A 19,395-nucleotide genomic window follows, 5' to 3' on the forward strand; every position below is an offset into this window, starting at 1 on the left:
CGATTCTGCTTTCTTTGGGAGCGCCAGACCAGCTTGTTAACTATCCTTGCCGGAATGGACAAATGAGCATTATAAAATGACCTGAGGTCTGCAGACTGGCAGCTCAGCTCATCTCAGCTCATTCTGATCCTGAGGATATTAAATAAAGAGACACGGACAGACGGGATAGTAATTTCTGGGCTGTGGCTATCTTTAATGATGATTTTTAGTCACTTTCAATTCATTTGATTCATATTAACCTCTAAATGAATTAGTTTAGGCTATAAAATTATCTCCTCAGCCTAATCCATCCCGGTGGGTGTACGTCTTTTTAATATCCCGCACTCCAGTCCGCCTGGGCTTGACATTTGGCTCTCTGATGGCTTTCCGTAATGCAGGGATTGTAGTCCTAGGGGATCCCAGCCGGTTGCCAAGGATTTACCTTTGGTTTGTTAATGAATTCAGGAGATTCTTTTTAGCATTTTTATGTTACTTGGAACAACCATTCAATATGCAAGAGGGAAGAAAGGTCTTCCTTTTGAAATATAGCATACCTTTTAATCATCTGTGAAAGAATCTTCTCGCTTGGAAATCTCTCCCTGGCCATCGGGATGGGAGCAATAATAGGGGAGGCAGTGACTGTTCATCTCAGAGTGCCACACCTGGGTTCTGCTTTCAATTTTACAGAAGTGAAAGCTAATGAATATGTGTGCCTCTCGATACATATATGCATAAAAGAAAAGGGCACTCCACAATTCATGTTTAAGTCTATTTTTTTTTCTTTCAGAAATTCCTGGGTAAGACTAGAGAAATAATTCCAAAGCCAGAACTTGATGCTGTATTTACTTCCTGGGGCAAAGTTTTTTGTTTTTGTTTTTTGTTTTTTTTTGTCAACAAGGCTGCAGTTCTAGGACTCGCTGGTGTTCTCCGAAGTCAGAAACACAGACAAGAACGGAACGACAGCCTATGTCTCTGCATGAATCCACACTGGGCTTTAATCCACACTGTAAGCTTAATCAAATAGGAAACACATCGGAAACCCCACATTTTCTTGTAGAATCACCTGGCAGCATCCTGCGTTCCCACTGTGGTTGCACAATGGCTCCTCAAACACTTTGCTGCCCTTACTCCTGGAACCGATAAGCATGTTATATTATGTGACCCCAGGGACTTTACAGATGTAATTAAGGTTATGAGATTTAGAACCCTGGATTTGTCTGGGTGGTCCAGTCTCATCACATGAACCCTTAAAACCAGAGAACCTTTCCTGGGTGGGGTCCGAGAGATGCTGCAGAAGAAGTTAGAGAGATTCAGTGCTCGAGAGCCACTTGGCCACCAGAGCTGGAGGGCCCCGTACGGGAAGCATGAGAAGAAATGGGCAAAGTCCCCAAGAGTAAAGACTGTCCCCAGCACCCTTCCCTGCTGACAGCAGGCAAGGACACGGGACCTCAGTTCCACAGCTTTAACCAACAGCTTGAGTGAGCTGGGAAGCAGGTGCTTTGCAAGAGCATCTGGGAAGGAATGTTGTCCTGCTGATATTGTGATTTCAGCCTTAAGAGGCTGTGAGGACCCAGCTGAGTCTCCCCAGACTTGTGACCCACAGAAACTGTGCAACAATCCACGTGTGTGGTTTTAAGCCACTAAGTTTGTGGTGATTTGTTAGGCAGACACAGTGAACCAATATACTCTTTGTCAAGTGGCCTAGAGCAAGCAGTTCTAAGCATGGTTCCCAAAGCTCCCTGAGGCCCTCTTAAGGAGTCTATGGGGTAAAAACTATTTTCATAACAACACGAAGATGTTACTCGCCTCTTTCACTGGGCTGATCTTTGCACTAATGGTGCAGAAGCAACAGTGAGTAGAACTGCCGGGGTCTCGGCTCACTTGAAGAAGGTGGCGTCACACTGTACCAGTGGTCACCTATTTTTCACTCTCACGGCCTTGCAGAAAAGAACATGGAGTTTCATTTACAGATGCTCTTGATAGAGCAAAAACATGATAAAGGTTACTAAATCTTGACTCTCGTGTCTTTTTCATACCTGGGCGACAAAATGCAAAGCACCCAGAAAGCACTTCCAAGGATTCCAACCTGAGACGGTTGCCTCAGAGTATGGGTGCCAGTGTGTTGTGACCTGAACTAGCCGGTTTCCCCCTCAGAATTCCATTTTTACCTGAAAAAAAGACTGACAGATAAATGAGTCATTCAAACATGCATTTAGATCATGTTTGTATCAAGAAGATGTTTTCTTGAAAATGAACGAAGTTGAGCCTGTCACTTCAAGAAAAACAACTGACAGTGTTTGTTGCCAATGATAACATTGGAGCTTTCTAGCAAAGATTAGAATTTTGGGAAACCTGAAGCTGCCACCATAACTTGACAGGTTCTCAGCACTTAAAGTCTGTGAGATGAGATTGGCAGTCACATTGGAAAGCAAAAGAATGTGATTACTGTAATATTGTAAAATAAAGTGTGGGAGCATTTGGAGTATCTGAATAACTGAGTGGATCAATTGTTTTCCAAATGACCCATGCATGATACTGCAAAGTTTTGCAAGGCAAAAGAACCGCTGAAAAATGCCAGAAGAAGTTTATTGATATGATTGCATATGTCATATTGCAACTAACCTTTAAGTTAAGCTACCACTTGTTGAGTTTTGATGTGGCAAAGAACAAAAAGCACACTTCTCGGAGAAAGGTAGAACTGCTTCTCTTGTCAACTGTGTTGCCACGTGAGGCTAGATTTTCTTGATTGTACTTCAACCAAAACATCACTTCAAAACAGGTTGAATGCAGAAGCGGATATGAGATTCCAGCTGTCTTTTATTAAGCAAGACACGCAGAACTTCTTTGTCCCTTTATTTCTTCGGTTTTGAAATATAATTTTTTAAATAATGTATTTATGTTAACACATAATGGGTTTATCATTGATGTGTAAATGAATCGTTAATATATTACATTTACAGTTTCAACTTCTCATACAACAACTATCAATAGAATCTATAGTACCCGTTGAAGCCCAGTGTGGGACAGGCCATGGACAGAGTAATCGGTGGTTCCAAACTTGTACTCCAGAGCCAACATAAGCCCAGAGGTGTGTTTCCTTTTGTAGTGTCAGAAACAGTTGTTTAATTTTGAGTGGGTTTCCCCTATTTACAAATTGGTGGGATTTATGTGAAACGTCAGGTTACTCAGTTCTTTTGAAAAACTGGGTGAACTGGCAACATTGTGTCGGCCATGGCGCGTGGCCCCGGGGCGGGCTGTTGGCTGCCCTCTGTGGACACACGCTTCCCAGCTTCCCTCTGTCCTCACCACACTCTACCTTTCTGTCCCGTCGTCTGAACCTGTTCCTCCTCAGCTGTTCAGCTACAATGGCTCGCTCAGCTTCTGCGAGCATCTGCGTTTGTAATGTCCCATCTACATGGCTTCCGTGGTGGCAAGAAGTTGGGAAGACCTTGCTGTATCCTGAGATTCTCCCACTACTCCTGTGATGCTTGGTACTTTGAAGGATGCTGGGAACTCACAAAAAGCTGAGATCACTGGAGGGGAAGAAATTTCTGAAATGGAGGCAAAGGTCATTTTTAAGGGACATTCTTTCAAATCTAAGAATCTCCTACTTGATAGGTCAGTGGATGGATATAGTACCAGAAGGGTGGCTGCAATGGGGATTATTCAAAATGGGTTTGGGCTCAGGAGCCAGAGGGTCTGTGTTCAAATCTTGTCTATGCCTTTTGATAGTTGCATGACCTTAGGTTAATTACCTAACCTCTCTGTGCCTTACTTTCCTTATCTGCAAAATGAGATTAATACTACTATTTACCTTTTCAGGCTGTTGGGAGAATTAAATGAGATAGTATGTGAGAAGCACTCAGAACAGTGACTAGCATACAGTAAGTGGCTGGCTCCATGATGGTTAGTTACCTTTTTTTCCCCCTTGTTCTTTTGAGCTAGGTAGCCCTGGCGGGGCGTCTCCATTTGTTGGAGCATTGTCCTGTACACCAAGGGGTTGCAGGTTTGATCCCCCATCAGGACACATGCCTGGGTTGCAGGTCAAATCCCTGGTTGGCAACCAATGTCTCTCTCTCTCCCTCTCTCTCTCTTTCTCTCCCTCTCTCTCTCAAATCAGTAAATGGTATAACCTCAGGTGAAGACAAAAATAAATAAATAAAGAAAGAAAGAAAAAAGAAAAAGGAAGTACTCTCATAAGGTTCTGCCAGGCAAACTGAACTGTGTACTTATCACTCCATCTCACAAGGCCCAGGAGCCCTGATACAAAATGGAATAGATCTCAAGGGAGATTTGAGGATGACACGGTGCGTCTTTTTGATTGCCAGCCACAGCCATTTAATCTATCTGTTAAAACCGCAATGAGTTTGAGATCACTCAAGAGGCACATTAACAATTCACTCATTCATCCGTCCATGCATTTATTTGATTAGCCACCTCTTTATTTATTAAATATCTATTGAGTCCTTACTGTGTTCCAGGCACACAGACAGGGAAACCCATGTCCTGGTTTCGGGCTATAAACAACCACCAGCTACTGCTATAGGACAGAACCTAAATATTTTAATTTCTTATTTGTTAAAAACAATGATCCATGTTTCTATGAGACTGTGAAAAAGCTAGTTCTAATCTGAGGCCATGCAACCTACATGAAATAAATCACTGTTAGAAAATTGCCTTGAAAAGAGAAACAAGACCATAACTCTTAGAAAAAATTCTGTAAGTACCCAATTTATTCATAAAACAATACAGTTTAAATATTTATGATTTTTTTCCAGTCATACATTTTTACCATCATTCCCAAAATGTTGTGCTGACATGTATTTGCAAGGTTAGAATCTATAATTATAACACTGGAAATTATACAAGGACTATTTGATTTGCATGTTAGTATGTTTCCCCTCAACAAACAAACAACAAACAGATCTACTTTGCCTTGTGATTTACTTCCCCATCTCTATGACCATCTTGTGATTTTTATGCTGCAAAATGTTCGTCCATTTCTCTGTGAGAAGATAATACAAGCGAAACATTCATTCTTCTGGTTCAAGACTGGACAGTTTATGTTGAAACAAAACACCTTCACCTAAAATAATGATTCCAGGCATTTCTGCTGATAGAGTTTGCTCTCCAGAGTGATAAAAAGAGGCAAAAAGAAGCCCCACCCTAAGCTTAAAAGCCACCTTGGTGGGCCACATTTTTGGGGAACCACACTGCATGGCCATCCAACATGGACACGTCTCCGCTATTGTGGTTCTACTGAAGACTTTCTGAGGTCGTTCCTAGGGGTTGACGTAAACATGGAATCATTCATGCAAGTTGTGTGATGCCTCCTTTGTAAGGGCAGGGACGGCCGGGAGGGGCACCCCCTCGTGTGTGTAAGGAAGAGGTGTGACTATAAAGCAGTGAGACTGAATTGGGGTGTGCAGCTTCTGGGCTCAGTCTCGCTACTTTCTACTCCCACCTCGGAGACAGGCAGGACCTCTGTGCTACTGGCAGGGGAGAGATGACATTCTCAAGCAAATGAGGTTCTGCCCTGTTTGGGATGGTCTCTATGGCACACCCTGAAGTCTAGAACCTCAGTACTCTCGGTGCAGCCTGAGGACTGCGCTGGCATCACCTGGGACCTTGTTGGAGCTGCAGAATCTTGGACCCAAGCAGACCTAGGGCATCACGGTCTGAATTTTGACAATATCCTCAGGTGATCTGTGGGCACAATAAGTCTGAGAGGGCTGGGCTGGGTGCCCCAGACCCACGTCAAGAAGACTGCTTCTGGGCAGCTAGCCCTCTTCTTCAGTAGAGAGACCATTCTCAGCAGGGATGAGTTATAGATAACAACTGCAAAAACTTGGTGTTTTTAAAATTATTTTAAACATGCAAAATACAGTCCATGCAGCTGCCATTTTGAAAAGTCTCTCATCCTGTAGCAGATAAAACCAAATATGTTTTGGCTATCAACGTTCGGTAAATGTTTCAAAATGCTTTACAGTGTAAAGATAATAAGAAATTTAGCAAAATTTCAACAAACCTGTATAAAAAAACTGATACAGATACCATTTTATTTCAAGGCAACATGCTGTAATGTAAAGAGTAAGTTATAATTATTTGTGTTTCTTTGTAAAAAGTCTTTAACAATACAAGGGCTTACCAGATCCAGGCCTTGGGGCTACACATGCAAAAAAAAAAAAAAAAAAAAAAAAAAAAGGTCGGTTAGTTAAAAATCACCAAAACGTGCTATTTTTAAATGTGTATGCATTGTTGTTTTGTTTTTTTAGATACAGGAGTAGAAGTATTAAATATTAGCAGGAGTAGTATTTCAGAACTCTGTAAAAGTGCGTGGAGTCACGGTGCTAGTGTCCTGGAAGACTCATACATTTCTGATGAACATTTTGGCTTAATCCCTTTGCCATTGTAATAGTCCACGACTTGGTTTGGAACTTCAGCCAACACGCTCTTTGCCAGGGCAGCTGGAGATGCCTGCAGGGAAGAGGAAAGCACCATGATTTTGGCACCATGATTCTGGCCAAAGCAGTCGGGTTGACAATCAGTGTAAAAGGCTTGAGTCCTGTTCTGAGCAGCTAGTCTCATTCATTCATTCATTCATTCATTCATTCATTATTTGTCAAGGGCCTCCAAGCAAGAGTTGCCAGGTGGTTGGAAAGTGAATAATTTCTTAATTATATTTTTGCATGCCTGGCTCAAACAATAAAACTATTCACACCTGAAATATAGGTGAAAGTTGGATAGCAGAATGAATTGTTGCACAGTTTTGTTTCTGATTTATATTTAATTCTAGACACTTATTTATGTTCCAGGCACTGTGGTAGAGTTTATGGGAACAGTGATTCCTGCTATTAGGGAAGTTAGAATTATGTGAGAGGAGCCTGGTGTGGCCAAAATGAACCCTACTTTGAGGTGAAACATGTCATAGGCTAAAAACCAACAGCATCACATCAAATGGGAGCTTATTAGAAATATAAAATCCTAGATCTATCCCCAAGCTATTGTGTGTGCCTTTAACTTGATGCCTGTGTGATTCCTATGCATATGACATTCGAAGAAATACTGCTCCAGTCCTAACTACTGTGTGACAGAGCACAGAAAACAAAGAGGCTAAGTCATCTTAACAGGCTTCCTAGAGTAGGTGGCATTTAACCTGGGTATGTTTTCAAACGTAGAGAAGGAGGGGATTGGCATTTGATCATTTTAGGGACAGCGAGTCATCTGATGGGGTTGAAGTGTGTGCATGTTGCAAATGCCAGATTGGTGGCGCATTTCACGGGAAAACGGAATGGCCCACCTTGAGGCTGGTGGGGCGGTGGGGTGGGGCAGGTGGTGTATTGAATACCACCTTGTTAATTATGCGGCCATTATCCTATCAGCATTATGGCCCCACCGTAAGATTTGAGTCTTGAAGGTGGGGGGTGATATTCTGCATGAACTCTGATGTTTAGTACTAACTGCTCAACACCCCGGCCAGCAAAATTGCCCAAACCTTATTAAAAGTACTGAAAAGACTGAAAATGTGAAGCAGAGTGTCAAGTTAGCAAGTGTTTGAGATTCCTCAGGAAAGACCCTGAAGGAAAGAGAGTGGACGAAATGCCAGATGGCCTGGTTTCTAGATCTTTCCTTCTTATGTGGTCTGCCACTCAGCCATTCAGTTTTGCTAGACAAAATAGGAAAGAATAAGAATTTATTCTCTCTCAGAGTTTTTAGGAGGCTGAAAAAAAGAGACCTATCTTAACAACAATCTGAAAATATGGTGAGGACTTTATCTAAAATGATTCTTCATATTTTGGAGATGCTATAGCATGTTGGACATTTGACATCCATGAATGCTCTTTTATAAATAACTGCTCAGGGTTGTGTGTTAGATCATGATCCATGTGTACACTGGGGAGTATAAAAAGTTATTCCCACCCTTTCTCTCTGGCCACCTCTCTTATAAAGGTTACAAAGCTAAATACGTGATTCCCTAGACTACCTTCCATCTCGCAGGTCCATGTGACTCAACTTCATCTTTGAGACATAAATGAAAGTTTCCTGGGGGACATTTCTGGGAAAGCTTTTCTTTCTTGGTTAAAGGGGGCAGACATGGATTTCTCTGTTTCCCTTTATTCTTCTTCTTTTCCTTGAACTGGAATGTGATTCCTGGAGCTATGGCAACTATTTTATCATTATGAGGCAAGAGCAAAGAGAAATCACCGAGTGCTGGCCCTGATGCTATTGAATCATTGAAAAAAAACGTGCTGGCAGCCTCCAACCCCTAAATTACAGTTACATGAAAAAATATATATATGTAATTATGTAATCCAGGGTTTCTCAAATTCAGCACTATTGCTATTTTGGGCCAGATAATTCTTTGTATGGGATCCTGTCCTGTGCATTGTAGGATGTTCACCAACATCCTGGCCTCTACCCACTAGAGGTGAATTAGGCACTTGACGACTGTCACCATTAAAAATGGCTCTAGGCATTTCCAAATGTCGCCTGGAGAACAAAGTCACCCTTGATGAAGAACCATTCATGTAATCCACTGTAAGATGGGTTTGCTGTTATTTGGAGACAAAAAAACTTTCCTAAATAGTGCTGTCAAATAGAACTTGCTAGAATGACGGAAGTATTCCCTATTTGTGCTGTCCATATGGTAGTCACTAGACACAGGCAATTAACAAACCCTTGAAATGTGACTAATGTGACTGAAAAGGTAATATTTTATTTTATTTTAATGAATTTAAATTTAAATAGCCACATGTGGCTACTTGTTACTGCACTGGACAACACAGTCCCTAAGTGATTCTCCTGCCATTATCATACCTGTGCTGGTGGTTCCAGTGAGCAAGCAGGGATTTGAGGGCATTAGTTGTTTAGGAAAAGGTAAAAAATGTGAAATCGGCCAGTAGTAACAGCTGTATTTATTAATCTACACGGATCAGGCACTGTGCTAAGCTTTATGTAGACACCACCTTTACTCTTCCAATGTGTGTGTGTGTCTTTCGCCTCGTTTTGCACACGAAAGTCTGTGGTACAAAGGGGTTAAATGACTTGCCCAGAATCACACAGCTCGGAGCCTGTGCCCTGTCCCCTTCAAAGCCCTGAGTTATCATGCAGGGCAGAAAATGAGAGACGACTCATGGGTTATGGGCTTACATGAAATGTATCAGGTCCTCACTTTTCATTTTATTTATGTCTTATTGAATTCAGTGTAGCCTGGATAATGAAATGGTTTTCCAAATCCAATTTGAAATCCATAAAGATAAGGTGGAGGCTATGCTACTGGCGTTCTACTTCAGTCATCCGCAGAGTGGCCACAAACTGTGTGGCAGCCATGGCGAGCAGTGGCCCGCTTCCTTGCCCTGATCAGGACACCTCCCTGGTCGCCGATGCCCCCTCAGCTCCCTGTTTACAAAGGCTCTGTCCTTCCTCACATTCCCAGCTCAAGCCATAAGCCTTTCCTCATGGCAACTTCTTTCCACTCTTAACTCCTGTAGCAACATTTTAGCCCGTTTCAACCACCCACGGGTTGCTTAGCAAGGGATTTTTCTGCTCACACCAACCATGCAACTCTCCCATGAATTCCCTGAGGCCCGGGCCCATGGCTCTACCACCCGGCCGTGGTCCCGATGCTAGCACATGCTGCGCATACAGCTGCACTCCAGGGGAGGAGGCGGCCAGGGGCAGAGGCTGGACCCTTGCATGGCTCGGTTGCATTGTTTCAGCATGCAGATGTCATATGTGTAGGGGGCAGGGAGAAGGTGGTTTGAGGGAATGCATGACTGTCTTGGGGAGTAAGTTCTTCAACCCTTGATTCAGGCAGAGATATAGGTGGCAGGCAGTGATATGGCTACTTCTCTCTGGTTGACAAAATAAAGCAGGATATCACAACCAGGAAGAAAACCCTTCTCCTGCCCGGCATCAGGCAGGTACGTAGCTTCATTGACGGATAGGACTGTAGTGCATTCAGCCTGTCCCAGCGCATCCCTCCTTGAAGAGTACCCCACTCCTTGCTGTCTGCTTGCAGACAACCTGACGACGTGGGGAGCCTCTTTCATCTAATGAGTGGTTTCCTTTGGAAACCTCCTCCTCGGGCCAGCAGAAGATGGGCTATGGCGGAGCAGTCAGCCCTCGGCCGTGCTCGTTGCCATGGAGCCTGTAGGGGTCTTGGGTGCTGCTGCTGTTACTTGCAAGTCCCTCTGCACTCAGCTCTGTACGCAAGGATTGATTTTATGCTCCTTTAATGATTCTCATTATAGTGTAGCCCTCCTTAAGAGGCCACTGTATTTCTGAGTTATATCCCTCATCATTCAAGGGGCCTTGGAACACACAGTGACCTCCCTGCATGGTCCTGGCAATTCATGAGATCTAGGCTTCAGTGAGGCCACTGGGCTTGTGATTTACCTGAATGCCGGCTTTAACGCCAGTCCCAGCAAGGCAGAACGGCAGTTTATGAAAAGCACAGACCGAAGGCTCTGACGCGGGCCCTGAGACTCGCCTATATTGACAATGGTCCATCCACCCTTCCGCCGTCTATATTTACCTTTCCCAGTGTAGCTGGGGTCCCAGAGTGCGCTCACAGTGGGCTGTATGCGTGTCTGGACAGATCTGATAAACTGGCTAGGGCCCTGTCAAGGACTCATCTGAATGAGGGGTTTTGGCCAGAGTAGAAAGACTTTTCCAAAAAACCATCAGGAGCGGACGCTCAGAGTGGATGGCATAGTACCTGCCCCTCCCTCTCTGGGGCCCTAAATAACCGAGCTCTGCGCTGAGGACTGAGGAGCTGCAGTGGCAGCTAAAGACATGTTTCTGGCAGGGATCCTTGAGATGTGGGGACGCAGACTTCACTGCATTAATGGTCCAGGTGACAGAGGGGTCGCTGCAACAGGGATGGAAGAGCGTTCTCATCATTTCTAAGGAGACTGCAGAGCTGCTCCGGGGCACTGAGCACTCTGGAGAGTCCCTCCTGCAGGGGCAGCTCCAGTGCGGTTCCCACCCAAGCGGTATTGCGGCCCCACCAGCAGGGGACGGGGCAAGGCCTCAGGGAGCGTGGGGGGGTCAAGGGGCATAAGGTCACAGAGGACTGTCTGTGCCAGCCCACGTTACCGTCAAGGATGCCCAGAACAGCTGGGGAGGATCTGGGGTGTCCTTCTGGGCAACTGCAGCCCCATAGGTGAAGGGTGTTGTTGAAATTTTAGAGGTGCCCCTTCTTCCATGGAGTTCATAATTATCCAAAAATTGGAAATGCAAAAAGATTGTCTTTGAGCCTTTTTCATGTTCTGTTGGAGCACTGACGTGCCTGCTGTCAGGTCGCCAGGGGGTGCCATGCTGCTTGACTTATTATTTACTATGGATTAGCACTCAAGACTATAAAGCTAGATGTTGACTCGTAGAAAACAGATGATTTCTGTCCAGTAGAGAAGGTAATCCAAAGCCTACTTATTTATTTCTAGCCCCTTATTGCCTGGTTTTGAATCTGCCCTAGCAAACTTACTCCAGTCTTGTCCTCGCTGACCATAATAATTATTTTATGTCCTCCTCTGAACTACCTTTGTCATATTTACTGGTTCCCTCAATGAGTTAAATAAACCTCTGATGCTGTTTCCTATAATCATAGAGGATTTAGATTTCCATCATTCTGAAAATGCACTTTGCCAAGGCCCACACGGGCCAGGGCCCACGGCGTGACAAGCAGAACCCAGGCTGAATTTCAACTGTTCCTTGTTTCTCAGCCAGGCCCACGTGCAGGAACAATCCTCCCGCCTGCACACGGCAGCCCTGAGGGCACCAAGAGTCTAAACTGCATGGATGGGGACAACTGCCCATGAAATGTTGGCTCCCATAGTTGGCGGGACTTCTCATCTATAGTTCAAGGTGTACTTTCATCTCCAAAGAGCCACGCTCTACATATCCTGTGTGGGAGATGGCCCGGCCTAGGCAGGGGTGGCCGGCATCGCTTCACTACAGACTGGGGGACACGCGTAGGGAGTGACTTTGTTTTGGTTCTGTCCTCCCATCGAAAGCCCCTGAGAGATGCATACATGTTTGAAGTTCCTGAAGGGCACGAACTGAACGATGTCTCGAAGGACAGGCTCTCCCTTGGGTGACCTCAGAATCCCGTCGTCACCATCCAGCATCTGCATGTCACTGAAGTCAGCGTTGCCCACTCCCACGATGATGACCGACATGGGGAGGTGGGAGGCATGGACAATGGCCTCCCGGGTGTCGGCCATGTCTGTGATGACACCGTCGGTCAGGATGAGCAGGATGAAGTATTGCTGCAGTGGATCAGATGCCGGGGGATTGGGGGGAGACAAGGACAATGCCAGTTACACACCTGGGTGGCTTCAGCGCACACCGACTACAGCAATAGTAACATCAGACTTTTTCTGAGTGTCTGTGCAGACAGCCCTAAAGACTTAAGGTTATGATGAATGGGATTTTAAGGCAGGCAGAGTGATTGTAGTTTAATTCTAATAATCACCTTAGTGAACGTTATGAAGCACAGTGTGGTTGACAGAGCAGCAGTGAGGAGTCAGAAGGACTGGCTTCTGAGATCCTGGGCAAACTCATATCTCCCCTGGGTCTCAGCTTTGTCTCTCAAATGAGGGGCAGAACTAAATCACTTGGACAGGCCTCTTCAGCTCAGAGATTTTAAGAACTTAAAGCTGCACTGCCCAACGCAACAGCCAGGACCGCCATGGGACTGCTCAGTCCTTGAAATGTGGCTTGCACAATGGAGGAACCTGACTTTTAATTTTATTTCCTTTTGATAAAGTTAAATTTAACTTTAAAAATGGATCTGAATCAGTTATTGGAAACCTTTTAAGTATGTTTGAAACAACTCAAATATGTAAATCTACTTTCTCAACTATCAATTTATAAAGTCTAAATAAAGATGAAATATTTGCGATGATAATATAGCATCCAAATTAAGATGATGTATAAAATATATACTGGGTTTTGAAGAATTAGTATAAAAAAGTGTAAAATATCTTAATTTTTATATAGAGTACATACTACAATGAGATTATTTTGTGCATTTAGAAATACTTCTGAGCAGGGGTTCGTGGATGTCATCAGCTGTTAAAGGGGCCTGTGGAACAAAAAAGGTTAAGAATCCCTGATCTCAAGAGACTGTCAGAATTCTAGAATCTGATCCACGGTTAATCTCGCTAGAGGTACTCGGCTGCAGACTGCCAGAACACAACCCTGATGGATATTTCCAGTAAAGCTACAGCAACAGTTGCTTTCAAAGCCAGGCTAGGAAAATACTCATAATGAAATATTATATAGTCTTTGGATGTACATGAGGTCCTGTTCAGATACAGAGGAGACTTTTTTTCTTTCTAGAAGATTTCTACAAAATTGAGGAGAAAATCCTACAGCCAGACTCCTTGGCACAGCTTGTGTAAGGGGTTCAAGTTTAAGACCCTTGGCAATTAGTGACAACAAGGAGTCCTGGACTGCACATTGTTCAAAAACAGGTGAAACCTTTGGGGGAAAAGAATCATTGTTCCTGGATTATAAGGAATGTTTATTTTGGGATATGTGGATTAGACACTTCCTGTGCTATTTCCCAATCTGTCCTTACGGAGCCAACCACCTGTCCCTACATGAGTGAGTGATGGGCAAAAACTCATGTTGGCTTCTATCAGGCCTAAATCTACACTTATGTCAACCTTATTCTCTTTTTACTCTTCTAGTTCCTGGAACCCCAGAGGGGCTGAGATGATTTCTGTTTTCAGTCTGGCCTCTGGGGAGCCCTGGGGCACCCTGGATACTTTTGGGAATAAAGCTGGTAAAGGAGGCAAGTTTGGACCCCATCTCTTGGCCCAGATTTAGTAAGACCAGTCTGTTTCCTTAAAATCTATTTTATATGTTGGGTTTCTGAGTAACATATGATTTGAAGAATTTGAATTTGAAGTTCTGATGATAAAAAAATTGTTAAAAAATAAAATGAAATAATGCTCCTGCCCAACACTTATCTCCAAATCTTGCATCTGTGAGGATTCAAATTTTTTTCCAAGGCCTCTGTGGGTTTGGCAAGATGGGAATACTGTTGATTTTTCAGAGGAATGTTGAGGAGGAACGTCTGACTGGTCCAATGGAAAGAGAGATGGGACAGTGAATATAGGCAAATTTTTAAATGAAGTTTGCTGTAAAGGGAGGCAAAATAAGGGACGGTAGCTATACAGTAAGGAGGTGTAGAGGGAGAGATTTTAACTTAAATAGGAGATATTAGAAGATTAAAAAAAAATCCTCACCCTTGGACATGCTTATTGATTTTAGAGAGAAGGGAAGGAAGGGAGGGAGACAAACATTGATGTAAGAGAGAAACAGCAGTGGGCTGCCTCTTGTATACACCCTGACCAGGGACTGAATCTGCAACCTAGGCATGTGCCCTGACCAGGAATTCGAACCTGCAACCTTTTGGTTCACGAGACAATGCCCCAAACAACTGAGCCACACTGGCCAGGGCAATTATAGGAGGTTTTATTTGCTAGTGAAAATAAGTCTTCAGTAGAAAGGGAAAAAATAGGTGAGGGAGAGGGACCCATAGCTGCTAGGTCAATGTCCTTGGGTAATTGAGAGGAGACATGCTCCAGCACACAAGAGAAGAGGCGGGGATTAGATATAATACGGTCCTCTGTCCACTCTGTCATGAGGGAAGTCTGAGAACATGGTGCAATGCAAGTGGGTTAGATGAGATGGTATAAAAAGATGTTATGAATGCAGTACCTTGGAAACCAGGATAAAATCCCAGAGAAAATTTCAGACATCAGCAATGTTATACTAAATCTGAAAAAAGTCATAAAGCTAAAAAAGAAATCTATTGATGTCATTAAAATGATACATAGAAATGTTATTATGGTAATATACAGGGGTGGGCAAATGTAGGTTTATAGTTGTGAGTACATGAAACAGTTTATTCTTTTATTATTATTTATTAATTACTGTAGGAGTTATTTGTATTACAACTCTAAATCTATTCTTGCCTACTCAGTATTTAACTCAAAAACATTAGGGAGAAAAACAAATTTTGCTGTGCCTTGTAGCCTTGGTTTGCAAGTTTCTTAAGAAAACCACACACAGAACATAAAACAAATCTTTCCTGTGATGTTCTGTGTTGCTGCACCTGACCCCAGGGGACAGAAATATCTATTGTTTTGCTTCACTTGCATCTATAATATGGGTACATTGGAAGGCAAGTTTATTTTGGACAGGTTTTTTTTTTCCTTTCCAGGAACACAATGTGGCTATGACTTATATTTCAGGGAATAAAGCAAATTCCACTGGTGAGTGTCCCCTCTGTTCAGCTGAAGTTGCAGACATTTGAGATGTGTCATCTCTAAGCCTCACAATAATCCAGCAGAAATGGGAAGGACTGTCCCCAACTCTCGGATAACAAGACTGAGGACAGCAGAAGGCTAAGTCACTTGTCCAAAGTCAGACAAGTAGAAATGCTATAATTTATTGTCAGAGTGGGAGGGGCGCTAGGGCCAGAATCCAGGTGAGAAAGGGTAACCTCCCATTAGCAGGCAAACTGCCCCTCTCCTTACCGACGCCTCCTTGGTGTTCGTCTCCTCCGACGCTGACTTGGCGACCTTCTGAATGATGGGCGCGATGTTGGTGGGACCGTAGAGCTGGAGCTTGGGAAGGCAGCTCTGATAGGCTTCCACAACCCCTTGAATTCCTAAGGTGAAGTTGACAATGATCAGTAGTCCAGCAGTCCCCTCAAATAAATTTGTAATCAAACACACACACAAATAATGCTTTAAATTTCCCCAGATGTCTTTCTTAATATCACATTTATGATCTTTGGATAAAAAAAATACCACACTGTTGCCTGTACCCCCCTACTGAACTCATTCTCTTTAACAGCTTAATACAAAAGCAATCCTTTTCCCAAACTTTTCCCTAATGTACCACTTTACACATGAGATTTCATTAGATCCTCATAGTGTAATGAAATAGATGTTATACCCATTTTACAGGTGAAGAGTCTGAAGCTTGGAGGGGTTACATGATCTGCTCCAGGTCACACAGCAAACTCAGGATGGGAACCCAGGTCTGTCTGGCTCTAAGGGCTGTGCTCTCCGCCATTAGGCAGTCAGTGCTAATGCTTCTCTAGTCTTCACACCACTTTGTTGACTCTACTGTGGTATATACCACCCTCGTCTACATACAGGAGTTACGTGTATGTATACATGAGCATCATTCCAGATATTAAAGTCCTTGTGGGAAGCAGTTGTGGCTTACTCCCTCAAAGACCTCGAGGCACGCTGGGCACACCACATGTCTGATGAAGGAGCAAATGGTGACATAATTGTCTGCTGGGGACTGTAGTACACATGAGTGATGTTCATCATCATGGTCAACCTTTCATTTAAAGGAGGTTTCCATCCTGAGGCCACATGAGCCAGAAAAATATTAAAGGTGGGACTCTGCTGGAAGGGATGGTCCTGATTATGTAGCTTCTCTGGCCTTTTGTGAGTCTTGACTGCACATTTAATGTCATACTCATGATCCCACAAGAGTCCAGCTACTAATGAATTTTATTCAAATGGCTCCTCTTGGTGTCTGTGCCTGTGTTAGCTCTTGCCTTTCCCTGTCTTAGTCCATCCTTTGTCGCCTTCTCTCCTGAAATAGCATGCTGGTCCTGAAATGGTTTTCCACAGCCACGATGTATTGCCAACTGGATCCTGAGTATTTTGAATAAGCAAGTTTTGTGTGTTCTGCCCTTATACCCATGCTTCCCCATTGAAAATACTGTATTCTCTTTGCTCTGCCCCGAAGCCTGTTATTCTAAAGACATATGTCATGTCATTTTGTAGCTTGCTTCTCAAGATAAATGACACTCAACAGAAGCTCTTTACTTATTTTGGTTCTTGAGTTTTGCCTATGTTTTTACCTAAGATAAGCCAGTTGGATTTCTCTTTCAAAAATAACAGGCAGATGAATTCTAAGAGTGTGAGACTGGTGAACCCTGGGCATGTGTTTTGTTCTGCTCTGGTGAAAACCCTTTCTTAGAGATCAAGAATGGGGGTGGTGAGGGATGTGTGAACTATAAGCTATAATAAGTTCAGGGTGAGGGATCATGAGAGGGAACAAAGAAAGAATGGAGAGCGGGTCTCAGAGGTTCCTATGTGCAGACCCAATGATATTGATGTCATGCACTTGGACATTAAGTGCTGACTTGGTGAAAGAAACTGATAGATGCTCTACACACCCCACTGGATCCAAATTAACCCTCGTTCAGCCCCCTTCTTCCTTGACAAGAAGGAGGAGAAAGATATGGACATTTCTACCTATTTCACTATAAAAAATATCTTACAAGCTTCCTAGCAACAGGTGTGCTTGGCTCTATTTCTCAGCAGAGAAAATAATTCCAAGATGAAATTTATCATCATAGACGTCACCATCATTATTCTGTGGATCTGTGCTGGGGAACTTCTACCTGGAAATAATGGAACACGGACCAAAGCCTTTGAGAAACCTTTTCCTGGTACAAACCCGTGAAGCTACTTGTTGGAAGTCACTGGGGCCGTGTATCCTTTGTAAACATGTCGAAAGTGTCAAATGATTTCCATGTCCTCCCCATCCACACCTCTACTTACACCTTCATAGAGAGGAAGTTGTGAAAAATAAACACTTGAGGGAAACTGGGAGAGCAGAAAGAGGGCTCATCACTGCTCACCAGATGAATTCCCCCCGTGTTTTTTGGCCAGAGGAATCCAGAATTGGAATCAACATTCTTGCTATAAACTCAAGACCACTTCTGCGCTGCCTTTGTCACCTCTTAATTTTCTGCTCTGCTGTTATGGCTCTCTGTGGCCTTTGGAGTAGTACAGTCTATTTGAATCCAGAAAAACTGACCTCTCTGCTATGGACAATCTTAACTGATGTACTGCATCAGAGGAGAGAAACGAAAACGGGCAACGTGCAAACAGTAGGGCTGTGAGACTCTGGCTTGCTTTTACGTTTTAATTTACCTGCACATTCTGGGTTGTCTTCGTTAAAGTTGATTGCGAAATCATGAGAGACCTAGACACCCATTAAAATTGTAAAAAGGAAGAAAGAAGAATTACATCTTTAATCCAGTGAGGAGGCAGAGGGTTGAAGAGTTTGCAAACAAATGCCCGTTACATTTATTATGGGTTAAGCAGCAAGAATCACGCTAAGCTCTGAGATGGAGGGTGAATTCTAAGCTTCCTGTGGAGTTGAGGTGACAGGAAATTTTTCTAGAATCAGATAAATGCTGGCAGAAGGAAGACCCCTAATGTATATAAAAAAAGGCCAAGATGAGATTTCAGAAAAATGGTCCTCCAGAAAGAACTGGCCACAGGCTGGAGGATCAGATTTGGCTGAGCTCTACCAGGATCCTGTGATTAAAAAATGGTAACTCACACCACGTCTGTTCAACATAGTGATGATTTTAACAGCTTCTGCTCCTGCTGACACTTAAGGCTCATTCTTTAGGACAGCAGGCTTGTGACATATATACAGGTAAAACAGACTCTTCTTTTGGAAAAGTGATAAAGTAATGTACCTTCTAATATTGCAACACTAGTTCCTCTACCAGGCAGGACCCATCACAAGGTCAAATGACAGTTGACCTTCTTTCTTTCTTTCTAAAATCCGATAAAACAGAAGGGAAGTCCTGGCACCTGGACATTGTTGGATCATTTGGGATTTTACAGAGACTTCCATTTCAAAGGTTATTTCCAAGCTATGACTCTCTTGGGGGCTAGAAAATAGTCACTGTGTGAAAAGACCCCTCTTTTCTTCGCAGGGGTCAGAGCAGATGCTGTTGGTGCCTGCCCTTAGCTCTTCCAGGCAAGTCAGCTGACTTCCAACCACCTTACCTGCTTTACTTACCTTAAGTTTTTCTCGGGTCTCCACACCCTGCTTTTGCTTACCCCAGTGACAGGCTAAAAGTGTTGGGGAACTAATGTCGCTTGGGAGGAGCCCTTCCTCAGTGGCTGACAAGAAGCAATAGTGTATCAGTACCCATTGTCTTATCCCTTGGGCTCTGTGTGTGCTCCACACTGCCTTCCAGGGGGCCAAGCAGAACTAAGTTCCTACTGCCCACAACAATAAATGACTTATCAGGATGTCCTATGTCGACTTCCGCTCACTTCCCCACTCTCTGTTGAGGTTTCTTTCACCACTCAAATAAACTACTCACATCCAGATTCTGACTCAAAGTCAGTCCTGGGGAGAGTGTAAACTAACACAGAGGTGCCTGTGGCTCACATTTAAGGCAAACTCTGAGATTTTATCTTAAGGAAGTAAATTGCAGTGACCTTCTAAACTTGCTGAGGGTACCTGACCTGCTGAGAGCATCAGTGTCTGCCAGAGGCAGAGGGAAAATTAGGCCTGGAACAGGGGGCATCTGAGTGGCAGCAGAGTGAGGAG

General features: G+C 43.7%; 1 protein-coding gene across 1 annotated transcript in view; it reads right to left on the reverse strand.

The window, feature by feature from the left end:
* Window positions 1–6,321: 6,321 nt before the first annotated feature.
* CPNE4 (copine 4) overlaps window positions 6,322–19,395 on the reverse strand; it is a 299,611-nt gene continuing 286,537 nt past the window's right edge. The window contains exons 12-15 of the mRNA XM_054595926.1: window positions 17,970–18,021; window positions 15,537–15,670; window positions 12,015–12,251; window positions 6,322–6,456 (exon numbers count right to left, since the gene is read on the reverse strand). Of these exons, the coding sequence (XP_054451901.1) occupies window positions 6,322–6,456; window positions 12,015–12,251; window positions 15,537–15,670; window positions 17,970–18,021 (558 nt within the window). The remainder of the gene's footprint in view (window positions 6,457–12,014; window positions 12,252–15,536; window positions 15,671–17,969; window positions 18,022–19,395) is intronic.

Source organism: Pteronotus mesoamericanus, unplaced genomic scaffold (assembly GCF_021234165.1).
Source record: "Pteronotus mesoamericanus isolate MK-2021 breed Mesoamerican mustached bat unplaced genomic scaffold, CSHL_Meso_final scaffold_54, whole genome shotgun sequence".
In the NCBI taxonomy this organism is placed as follows: domain Eukaryota; kingdom Metazoa; phylum Chordata; class Mammalia; order Chiroptera; family Mormoopidae; genus Pteronotus; species Pteronotus mesoamericanus.